General features: G+C 41.7%; 1 protein-coding gene across 1 annotated transcript in view; it reads right to left on the reverse strand.

Moving 5' to 3' along the window:
• Positions 1 to 7,031: 7,031 nt before the first annotated feature.
• LOC106570456 (calcitonin gene-related peptide type 1 receptor) overlaps positions 7,032 to 12,637 on the reverse strand; it is a 42,209-nt gene continuing 36,603 nt past the window's right edge. The window contains exon 11 of the mRNA XM_045694897.2: positions 7,032 to 9,915. Coding sequence (XP_045550853.2) covers positions 9,691 to 9,915 — 225 coding nt within the window. The 3' untranslated portion in view covers positions 7,032 to 9,690. The remainder of the gene's footprint in view (positions 9,916 to 12,637) is intronic.

Below are 12,637 nucleotides of genomic sequence, written 5' to 3' on the forward strand. Positions count from 1 at the left end.
GACATTAGACCGGTGGAAATCTGTCCTTTGGTCTGATGAGTCCAAATTGTTTATTTTTTATTCCAACCGCTGTGTCTTTGTGAGACGCAGAGTAGGTGAGCTGATAATCTTCGCATGTATAGTTCCCACCATGAAGCATAGAGGAGGAGATGTGATGGTGTGGGGGTGCTTTGCTGGTGACACTGTCAGGGATTTATTTAGGATTCAAGGCACACTTTTTTATTTAACCTTTATTTAACTATGCAAGTCAGTTAAGAACAAATTGTTATTTACAATGACGGCCTACCCCGGCCAAACCCTAACCCGGACGACGCTGGGCTAATTGTACACTTAACCAGCATGGCTGCAGTGATACGCCATCCCATCTGGTTTGCGCTTAATGGGACTATCATTTGTTTTTCAACAGGCCAATGACCCAACACACCTCCAGGCTGTGTAAGGGCTATTTAAATCACCAACAGAAGGGCAACTGCACCGCCGCGTGCAACCGCAGGGCTCCCCAGAGGGTGGTGCTGTCTGCCCAACGCTTCACCGTGGGCAAACTACAGTACCTGCCCTCCAGGAAACTTACAGCAGCCGATGTCACAGGAAGGCCAAAAAGATCATCGACAACAACAACCACCCGAGCCACATCCAGAAGGCGAGGTCAGTACAGGTGCATCAAAGCTGGGACGGAGATGCCATCAGACTGTTAAATAGCCATCACTAGCACTTTAGAGGCTGCTGCCCTATATACATAGACTTGAAATCACTGGCCACCTTAATAATGGAACACTAGTCACTTTAATAATGTCTACATATTTTGCATTACTCATCTCATATGTACAGTTGAAGTCGGAAGTTTACATGCACCTTAGCCAAATACATTTAAACTCAGTTTTTCACAATTCCTGACATTTAATCCTAGTAAAAATTCCCCGTCTTAGGTCAGTTAGGTCCAACACTTTATTTTAAGAACGTGAAATGTCAGAATAATAGTAGAGAGAATTATTTATTTCAGCTTTTATTTCTTTCATCACATTCCCATTGGGTCAGAAGTTTACATACACTCAATTAGTATTTGGTAGCATTGCCTTTAAATTGTTTAACTTGGGTCAAACGTTTTCGGTAGCCTTCCACAAGCTTCCCACAATAAGTTGGGTGAATTTTGGCCCATTCCTCCTGACAGAGCTGGTGTAACTGAATCAGGTATGTAGGCCTCCTTGCTCGCACACACTTTTTCAGTTCTGCCCACACATTTTCTATAGGATTGAGGAAGTATGCTTGGGGTCATTATTGTCACGCCCTGACCAGGTGAACTCGGGTATATTGGGTCAGGGTGTGTCATGTTAGGTATTTTTCATTGGTTTGTGTTTGGTTTACGTTTTAGCCTTGTGTAGGCTCTAGGTGGGTTATTTCTATGTTGGGTTCTGTCGATTCCCAATCAGAGACAGCTGTCGCTAATTGTCTCTGATTGGGATCACATTTAAGTTGCTGTTTTCCCCACGCTGTTTGTGGGGTGTTGTCTCTTTGTTTGAGCACGTAACGTATCTGCATTTTTCTTGATTTTTGTGTACATGTTTAATTCCAGTGTGTTGAATAAACATGTGTTCGCTCCCAGCTGCGTTTTGGTCCGCTTCCTCGTCACCAGGCAACGAACGTTACAGAACACCCCACCGAACCAGGACCAAGCAGCGGGAGGAAAAGGAGCGCGAGAGATGGGCTCGCGAGGGGAAGGAGTTCTGGACCTGGGAGGAGATAATGTCGGGGAAAGGACCCTGGCGGAAGGATTCCCAGGTCGAGGAGGTAAAGCCAGCCGGTAGACGGAGTCGCAGGCGGCGGTCGAGGAGGCCCGGAAAACACCCCCAATAATTTTTTTGGGGGGGGCTAATGGGGTGGTCCGGAAGGGCAGAGGAAGAGCCCAGACCACTGCTCTCGTGGGGGATGACGGCGGGGGAAGAGACGAAGATGATGAGGCAGTTGATTGAGGACCTGCTGAGGGAAGATCTGGAGGAGGAGCCATGGTATGCGGAGTTGCGCGCTGTGTCGCCAGTGCGCCCGCACAGCCTGGTGCGTCCGGTGGACATGCCCAGCACATGCCGTGCTAGGATGGGCATCCAGCCAGGACGAGTGGCTAAACCGGCTCCACGCTTCAGGTCACCAGTACGTGTTCACAGTCCTGTCTGGCCCGTCCCTACTCCCCGCACCAGGCGTTTTGGTCCGCTTCCTCGTCACCAGGCGACGAACGTTACAATTATCCATTTGAAAGACCCATTTGCGCCCAAGCTTTAACTTCCTGACTGATGTCTTGAGATGTTGCTTCAATATATCCACATAATTTTCCTTTCACATGATGCCATCTATTTTGTGAAGTGCACCAGTCCCTCCTGCAGCAAAGCACACCCACAACACAATGCTGCCACCCCATGCTTCACGTTTGGGATGGTGTTCTTCGGCTTGCAAGCCTCCAACTTTTTCCTCCAAACATAACACTGGTCATTATGGCTAAACAGTTCTATTTTTGTTTCATCAGACCAGATGACATTTCTCCAAAAAGTACGATCTTTGTCCCCATGTGCAGTTGCAAACTGTAGTCTGTCTTTTTATGGCAGTTTTGGCGCAGTGGCTTCTTCCTTGCTGAGCGGCCTTTCAGGTTATGTTGATATAGGACTCATTTTACTGTGGATATAGATACTTTTGTACCTGTTTCCTCCAACATCTTCACAAGGTCCTTTGCTGTTGTTCTGGGATTGATTTGCACTTTTCGCACCAAAGTACTTTAATCTCTAGGAGACAGAATGCGTCTCCTTCCTGAGCGGTATGACTGCTGCGTGGTCCCATGGTGTTTATAATTGCGTACTATTGTTTGTACAGATGAACGAGGTACCTTCAGGCATTTGGAAATTGCTCCCAAGGATGAATCAGACTTGTGGAGGTCAACCATTTTTGGCTGATTTCTTTTGATTTTCCCATGATGTCAAGCAAAGAGGCACTGAGTTTGAAGGTAGGCCTTGAAATACATCCACAGGTACACCTCCCATTGACTCAAATGATGTCAATAAGCCTATCAGAAGCTTCTAAAGCCATGACATCATTTTCTGGAATTTAAAGGCACAGTCAACTTAGTGTATGTAAACTTCTGACCCACTGGAATTGCGATGCAGTGAATTATAAGTGAAATAATCTGTCTGTTTGAAATTGTTGGAAAAATTAATTGTGTCACGCACAAAGTAGATGTCCTATCCAACTTGCCAAAACTATAGTTTGTTAACAAGAAATTTGTGGAGTGGTTGAAAAACTAGTTTTAATGACTCCAACCTAAGTGTATGTAAACGTCCGACTTCAACTGTATATACTGTATTCTGTTCTATTCTACTGTATTTTAGTCTATGCCGCTCTGACATTGCTCATCCAAATATTTATTTCTTCTTAATTCCATTACTTTACTTTAGATTTGTGTGTATCGTTGTGAAATGTTTTGATATTACTTGTTAGATATTGCTGCACTGTTGGAGCTAGAAACACAAGCATTTCGCTACACCCGTAATAACATCTGCTAAACATATGTATGTGACCAATAAAATATGATTTGATTTGATATTTGACCAAGAAGGAGAGTGATGGAGTGCTGCATCAGATGACCTGGCCTCCACAATCACCCAACCTCAACCCAATTGAGATGGTTTGGGATGAGTTGGACCGCAGAGTGAAGGAAAAGCAGCCAACAAGTGCTCAGCATACGTGGGAACTCCTTCAAGACTGTTGGGAAAGCATTCCAGGTGAAGCTGGTTGAGAGAATGCCAAGAGTGTGTAAAGCTGTCATTAAGGCAAAGGGTGGCTACTTTGAAGAATCTAAAATCTATAATGTATTTTGATTTGTTTAACACTTTTTTTGGTTACATGATTCCATATGTGTTATTTCATCGTTTTGATGTCTTCACTATTATTTTACCATGTAGAAAATAGTCAAATAATGAAAAACCCTTGAATGAGTAGGTGTGTCCAAACTTTTGACTGGTACTGTAGGTCTACTCTTAGTTTGAATGCTAAGATTCAGATTCAGATTATTTTCATGAAACTTTACAGGCATGGTGAATTCACCACCAGTTTCAAGTTGAACACTATCATTTAATGATTCCTTTTTAATGGGTTGGGGTTTGCCTGTAAGTATTGTAAAACAGCAATTAGAATAATATTATTGAAATGGCTTTACAAATCCAACTTCATTGCCACTTACTTATTATGGGTTTACAAACACACAATGTCATGAATATGGGGGCGGAATGCTTTTTCCTTTTTAGCTGTGCTTAGGAACCAACAGGCCTTGAAATTGTACTTCTTGTTATAGACACCCTATAGTTGCGGGGGCTCTTAGATAAGCAAAAGCTTTCCCTTTTAGTATGTTAACAGCCTTTACCAGAGTCTACTGATGAGAAGAACTGTCCTTTTCAGAGGACAACTGAGCTCTGATGGGCCCAGACTTTGGCTGCGTCTCAAATGGCCCCTATTCCTTCCATAGTGCACTACTTTGACCAGAGCTCTTTTGGCCCTCATCAAAAGTAGTGCACTATGTCGGGAATAGAATGCCATTTGAGACTTTGTGTTGTATAATGGGTGTCAAAAGCATTACTGTACGACGGTTGATGAATGAGAGAGCAGGAATTTAAATGAAGTCAAACACTATACATAATTTCCCCTCACATACTTACCACGCAAATCTTCTGAACCTTGAAATGTGTATTTTCCATAAAGGACACTAGATATCAAAGTACACCTAAATAATTTAGTGGGGACATTTTTATAGACAAATAATACAGTGAGGATTGGTTGTTGTCTGCTGAGAGGTACATCGGTGATGAGGTATTTTTGAACTTTTAAAACCATATTTTTCTGCTCCTTTTCATAAAACACACACACACACACACACACACACACACACACACACACACACACACACACACACACACACACACACACACACACACACAATAAGGCATGCAGGAAAGAAATAAATAACAGAGAATCTTTTCCAATATATTTCTGATTGCAATAGCATTCAAACAAAAAGCTGGTCGATTTGTGCATTAAAAAAACACAGTTTTTCTCTTCTTTGAAGTAACACCACACAAAGAGCTTAGAGGTCGAGAGCCAAACACAAGCCAAACAAAAGAACCAAAAACAGTGGTCAAAACATTTCACATCTATTACACACACAAACGTTGCGGTCATGTTGACATGGGCACTGGACAACATAGCCATGAACATACTAAATATACAGAAATATTCATCTTCCTCCAAATGAAGAAAAAAAACAACCTTAACATTGTGTTCATATCCAGAACTAATCAACCTTAAAATATGGATGGATCAAAACCTTTCTAAATCATCTATAAGACTTCACAGTGGTTAACACCTTCTCTGATATCAAACAGACAGAATGAGCTCTTAGGGCTCAATTTAATCTGGATCGCTGAAGCGTTACAGAATGAGCGCTAGAAATGTAAAGGTCATTTCCGATTGAGGAAACATTTCCTTTACATTTCAATCGCTCTGTAACGCTGAACTTCCTCAATCCAGATTGAATAGAGCCTATTGAAACCTCATCTAATGGCCTCCCATTTCAAACTGATTGTCTCTGTCTCTGTCATGATGGCCCAGCAACAGCAAAGACATTGGATTCAGTATAAACATTGGCATGAGTGTAAAGATTTATTTGATCTTGGCCTAATAGGAATTGAAGCTGTAAAATAAATTAGATTGGCACAATAAGTGTGACAGGGTTTAAGGTAAGATAAGCTTGATTGTCCCCAAAGGAAGATGTGTCTTCGGCATTCAAATCCAGACTAGTCTTCTATGGGTCTGGGCACCTGATTTCGCTGTATGCACAATTTAGGATTAAATATAGGTAAAAAACGTGTTATAAATGAGTCCCCTCGGCTGTCCTCGGTACCCTACTAAAGTCTTGGTATCTATCTAGCATAGTGCTATACTCTTAGGAATAAATGTGCTATCTAGAACCTAAAAGGGTTCTTTGGCTGTCCCCATAAGAGAACCTGTTGAAAAAAAATTCCACTGAGGGTTCGACATGGAACCAAAAAGGGTTCTATGGGGACAACAGAAGAACCCTTATGGAACTCTTTTTTCCTAAGTGTCCACTATATCCAGATCAGAGCTGTTCTTAGTTTCTGAAAGTCCCTTGGAGATAAATCATAGCAGATGTCTATCTTTAAACACTGTTAATGTGAAGATGGGAATAATTTAAACATCAGAAGGCCCCAAGGCTCATGCATCACTAGCTCCATTTTACACACACACACACACACACGCTCACACACATCTTAACTCAATACAAAACAGTATTTCAATGGTTTAGATTGGTTTTCCATGTGTCTAATTTAGGAATCTGTTATGGTTGCGCAACCTACAAAGGAATACATTTGAGAATAGGTGGAGATTAAGATTTCTGAGAAACAGAAGGTAAATAGGAATTATAACCTCACTTAAGATATCTCTTGAGATTCTGTTTCCATTCCTGACTCCCTAGGACAGCCTTTGTGACATAAAAGCCAAATCCCACTCCTAGAAATTAGCCTGGGCTAGCAGATTGGCTAAGAACATGGGATTCCACACTACACTCAATTCAGATATTCTGCACTACGGATTGAATTGACCCCTGACTGAAATGCCTCAGACTTTCATTTAGGATCTCAGAGCATGATAATCTAAGGGCATAATATAGTAGGTGTATGAAAATAAACAGTGAACGAAAATACACTAGTATTCACACAAGAGAAATTACAAAAAAATGGTTCAAATAGCCCTCAATTAAAATTATTTTCTTCACATTTGACAGATTCTGTACACTAGAAGGATGCTATTTCAAGGTAATTATGTTTCGATATACAGTGGGGGAAAAAAGTATTTGATCCCCTGCTGATTTTGTACATTTGCCCACTGATAAAGAAAGGATCAGTCTATAATTTTAATGGTAGGTTTATTTGAACAGTGAAAGACAGAATAACAAAAATATCCAGAAAAACGCATGTCAAAAATGTTATAAATTGATTTGCATTTTAATGAGGGAAATAAGTATTTGACCCCCTCTCAATCAGAAAGATTTCTGTCTCCCAGGTGTCTTTTATACAGGTAACGAGCTGAGATTAGGAGCACACTCTTAAAGGGAGTGCTTCTAACTGCAGCTTGTTACCTGTAAAAAAGACACATGTCCACAGAAGCAATCAATCAATCAGATTCCAAACTCTCCACCATGGCCAAGACCAAAGAGCTCTCCAAGGATGTCAGGGACAAGATTGTAGACCTACACAAGGCTGGAATGGGCTACAAGACCATCGCCAAGCTGCTTGGTGAGAAGGTGACAACATTTGGTGTGATTATTCGCAAATGGAATAAACACAAATGAACTGTCAATATCCCTCAGCCTGGGGTTCCATGCAAGATCTCACCTTGTGGGGTTGCAATGATCATGAGAACGGTGAGGAATCAGCCCAGAACTACACGGGAGGATCTTGTCAATGATCTCAAGGCAGCTGGGACCATTGTCACCAAGAAAACAATTGGTAACACACTATGCCGTGAAGGACTGAAATCCTGCAGCACCCGCAAGGTCCCCCTGCTCAAGAATACATATACATGCCCGTCTGAAGTTTGCCAATGAACATCTGAATGATTCAGAGGACAACTGGTGAAAGTGTTGTGGTTAGATGAGACCAAAATGGAGCTCTTTGGCATAAACTCAACTCGTCGTGTTTGGAGATGACCCCAAGAAAAACCATCTCCACCGTCAAACATGGAGGTGGAAACATTATGCTTTGGGGGTGTTTTTCTGCTAAGGGGACAGGACAACTTCACCGCATCATTTGACGGGGCCATGTACTGTCAAATCTTGGGTGAGAACCTCCTTCCCTCAGCCAGGGCATTGAAAATGGGTTGTGGATGGGTATTCCAGCATGACAATGACCCAAAACACACGGCCAAGGCAACAAAGGAGTACCTCAAGAAGAAGCACATTAAGGTCCTGGAGTGGCCTAGCCAGTCTCCAGACCTTAATCCCATAGAAAATCTGTGGAGGGACCTGAAGGTTCGAGTTGCCAAACGTCAGCCTCGAAACCTTAATGACTTGGAGAAGATCTGCAAAGAGGAGTGGGACAAAATCCCTCCTGAGATGTGTGCAAACCTGGTGGCCAACTACAAGAAACGTCTGACCTCTGATTGCCAACAAGGGTTTTGCCACCAAGTACTAAGTCATGTTTTGGAGAGGGGTCAAATACTTATTTTCCTCATTAAAATGGAAATCATTTTATAACATTTTTGACATGCGTTTTTCTGAAATTTTTGTTGTTAATCTGTCTCTCACTGTTCATATAAACCTACCATTAAAATTATAGACCGATCATTTCTTTGTAAGTGGGCAAACGTACAAAATCAGCAGGGGATCAAATACTTTTTTCCCCCACTGTAGATAATTGCCTGGAGATACGAAGGTTTTACCTCGAAACATCTTCCATAGGCCTAGATTGTCAAGACTTTTCTTTTAAAAATGGTATATTGTTATTGTTTATATGATTATTTTTGCAGGTAACCATACTGTTTTTTCTTCTCTCCTTCCTCTCTATTCATAACTGATATGACATAGAGAAAATCATTTCACCATATTGGAATGGCTTTCATTAAGCACAAAACATAAAATAACGCTTATTGTGGAATCCTAGAAGCTTCACATTAGACCTTTTGGCAAATGGACACGTCAAACAAAATACAGACTATTTCACTGAAAATATTCTCAAGAGCCAGGTGGTACTCCAAAACGTGTCTGCTAAACACGTTACCTATGCGATTCAGTCCGTCTTTATTTTTTATTCTAAGTTAACCAATCCTTTTGACTCTTTCTCTCTTGAGCCCATATCAAGGCGTTCTGTATCTTCTGCACTCTTTAAATACAGACCTTGTGACAGAAACACACCGCAGGCACAGTCAGCAGCTGTAAGCAGAGCTTCACAAAACAGACAGAAAGTATTTAAAGAGCAAGTCGTTGGCAAGAAAAAAAAACATTTAGTCAGAAAAATAAAATCCTCTAAAATACACTTTGACACTTTTAAAGTGAAAGTGGTGAACCATTATTTACACGATTCCAGAACTTAGGCACAGGGAGCCTTTTAAACCATTGACCTCTTGTGTCGCCATGGACACACACACACATGCACTGTGCTGTCCGTCAGTATGTGACCTTCAGGGGATCTCTTCAGCCCACCCCACACACCCTTTGGTATAGGCAAAGCAACAATACAGTTTCATCATCACCATTATCATCATCATTATAATAATCATCATCATCTTCATCATCATCATCCTTAACATTCCCATGATGTGTTAAGAGTCCCACAGATAGCAGCTTTAGGACGCGCCACATTTTAAAGGCGGCTCCCGTTTCATGTACTGTATATCTTAGTGTTTTTAATAAGCAGCCATAGCAGCAGCAATGTCATGTAAATGAAGCATCAGCCATCATTGGCCAACTCATGGGAGAGATATCACTGTCCAGACACGCACTGTCTTCTCCTTCACAGTCTGGGGCTGAACCCACCCGTTCTATCTATGAAATGTGGAACTGCGGCGGGACATTAGAGAAACGTCTCCATCTTGGTTCCTCTACTAACTCTTCTCTCCTCCGACACTCAGACTACCTCCCGCTTGTCAGGCGTACGTCTCCCCTGTCTTAAGAGCCACCAGCTCAGAGTCCTCAGAGGTGTGTCTGCCGTTTAAGTGTTCGCTGTTGCAGTCGTGGTGGTACATGAAGGCGGGCACCTCAGTGATTGATGTGGCGGTGTAGGAGGTAGAGCGCATGGAGCAGTGGTCCCTCCGTCTCTGACCCCACTGGGCCTTGTACTGAATCCATTGTCGCTTCAGAGCCGCCTGCACCTGAGAAAAAGGGACATTCAGATTATAAACTGTATTCTCTAATGGGTGAGTAAACATGCAAACGCATAAACACACACACACACACTCAGAGAGAGAGAGAGAGAGGGTACAACCATATTTAGCTACTCTTGGAGGACAATGGAAGTACATTTCATAAAAGCTTCTTTATGAATTAAATCAATGCATTTCAGCTGTTGCCTTCATCAGGGTTTTAGAGACATACAGGGGGTGATAGACTCATTAGGCAGGGACAGGTGCATAGAACAAATACACATAGCCTGTTTGTACCTCACTGTCATCACACAGCCTTTTTTTCACCAAAGAAAATAAGTACAGATATAAACAAATAAAATAAACAATGTGCAGGTGTGGTTGGAAACCCAAGGGCTGATATGAAAACCACAAATCTATTTATAGTCGTGTGAAAAAGTAAGTACATCCCCTGGAAAGTAATATTACACATGGATATGAGATAAATTCCCACCACATTCATTGATAAAGGTAACCCAGTATAACAAATCACCCCCCCACAAAAAATTGGGAAAATGCTATGAAATGAAATAAACAAAAATGCATTTTCTTTATGCAGAAAAAGTTAGCACACCCCTACCTTTACCATCACATAAAATGGCTAAAACTGGAATCAGGTGCACCAAAACAGGTGCAAATGATTAGAAAATAATTTGAGAGAAATTAAGGAGGGTCCAGCCTTCCATAAAGATTAGAAACTTGGTCTGGTTGGGTCTTAACCATATGGGTGTGTGGTAACACCGTCATGCCAAGATCAAATGACCTACATGAGGCCCTCAGAAGAAAGATTATTGATGTTTGTGAGTCTGGGAAGGGTTACAAATCAATTTCCAAGCAATTCGAAGTACATCATTACACTGTCCAACGGCTCATCTACAAATGGAGAAAATTCCAGACCACAGTCTCTAAAAACCCCAGGGTAACATCAAGGGATCTACAGACCTCTCTTGCCACAATCAATGTCAAAGTGCTTGAGTCAACTGTCAGAAAGAGATTGGACAAACGTAGCCTACATGGGAGGTCAGGAAGGAGGAAGCCTCTGCTCTCAAATAATAATATCAAGACACGACTGACGTCTGCCAGACAACACCTGGGTAAAGTCCAAGACTACTGGAACAATATGCTCTGGACAGATGAGTCAAAGGTGGAGTTGTTTGGCCGCAATGCCAGACGCCATGTTTGGCGAAAACGACACACCGCCTTTGAACAGAAGAACCTCAAACCAACCGTAAAGCATGGAGGAGGTGGCATTATGGTTTGGGGCTGCTTTGCTGCCTCAGGGCCTGGCCAACTTGCCATCATTGAGTCAACCATGAATTCTATAATGTACCAGATAATTATTTAGGAGAATGTGAGGCCATCTGCCAAAAAGCTGAAGCTGAACTGAACATGGATCTTGCAACAGGACAAAGATCCAAAACACAAAAGCAAATCTACAACAGAATGGCTGAAAAATAAGAAATGGAGGGTTATGGAGTCAAAGCCCAGATCCTATCGAAATGCTGTGGGGGGACTTGAAGTGGGCCGTGCATGCAAGAAAGCTCTCGAACATGACACAATTGAAGTAGTACTGTAATGAAGATTGGGCAAAAATTCCTCCCAGTCGATATAAGAGACTGATAGACAGTTACAAGAAACGGCTACATTATGTTATTTCAGGGGGCAACACAAGCTATTGAAGCTAGAGTGTACTTCTTTTTTCTGCACTATGGAATTGCATTTCTGTCGATTTTTTTTCATGAATGATTGCAAAGTATAATCTTTCAGTGTCATTTGTTAAAATAGGTTACCTTACTTTCCAGGGGGTGTACTTACTTTTTCACAAGACTGAACATAAGTACAAAAATAAAAAAAAGTTTGTTAAAACAGATAACAAAACCTACTATTTATAAGTGTATAAATTAATTGATCAGTAATTACAAAGAAAAATATATATATATTATGGAACGCCGTTTGGGTCTTTGCGTGTCATAAAGGTTGCACGTCAAATAACACTATTCTATTCTAGAATGTTGTGTGTGCTGTATTTGCACGTGCAAACCAAGCGCCACAAGTACTATCAGTAGCACTGTCAAAGCTGTGCAAAAGTCTGCAAAGCACATACCGGCCACGAGCGATGTGTTTCGCTACACTCGCATTAACATCTGCTAACCATGTGTACGTGACCAATACAATTTGATTTGTTCACAACACTGCGTTGGTAATAAGGCATTATTTGTTCGACCGCTACTTCTGGGGTAGCTAACTAGCTTTAGCTTCGTACCTAGCTAGCACCAATACTACCAGCCTGAAAACAATGACCAGTAGAAACTGCAGTCATTTTCATTATTCTTAGCAATGATTTAGGAATCCTTGTGAGTAAGTATTAGCTAGGTTGCCACTTGTTGTTTGCCTATTGAAATTGAACTTCAGTTCATGGAAATAAATAGCTAGCCAACTACTTAACCCTGTTGCCCAAAGCTAACGTTATAAGCAGCCAGCTAGCTTCATCGGACTAGTGAGGCTCGTGAAGCTAGCCACAATAAGGATTAGGCTTGGGGATCAATGAAATGTGGGTATCAATCTACCCAATACCCAATATCTTTTTTCCCAACGCCCTCCTCAGACTTCAGACTCCAAAACAAATAATGTTCAATACACATAGTAGGTTGACAATAAATGTGTCTCAATTCAGTTGTTTCAGAGACCCGCA

This window comes from Salmo salar, chromosome 14 (assembly GCF_965601325.2).
Source record: "Salmo salar chromosome 14, fSalSal1, whole genome shotgun sequence".
NCBI lineage: Eukaryota > Metazoa > Chordata > Actinopteri > Salmoniformes > Salmonidae > Salmo > Salmo salar.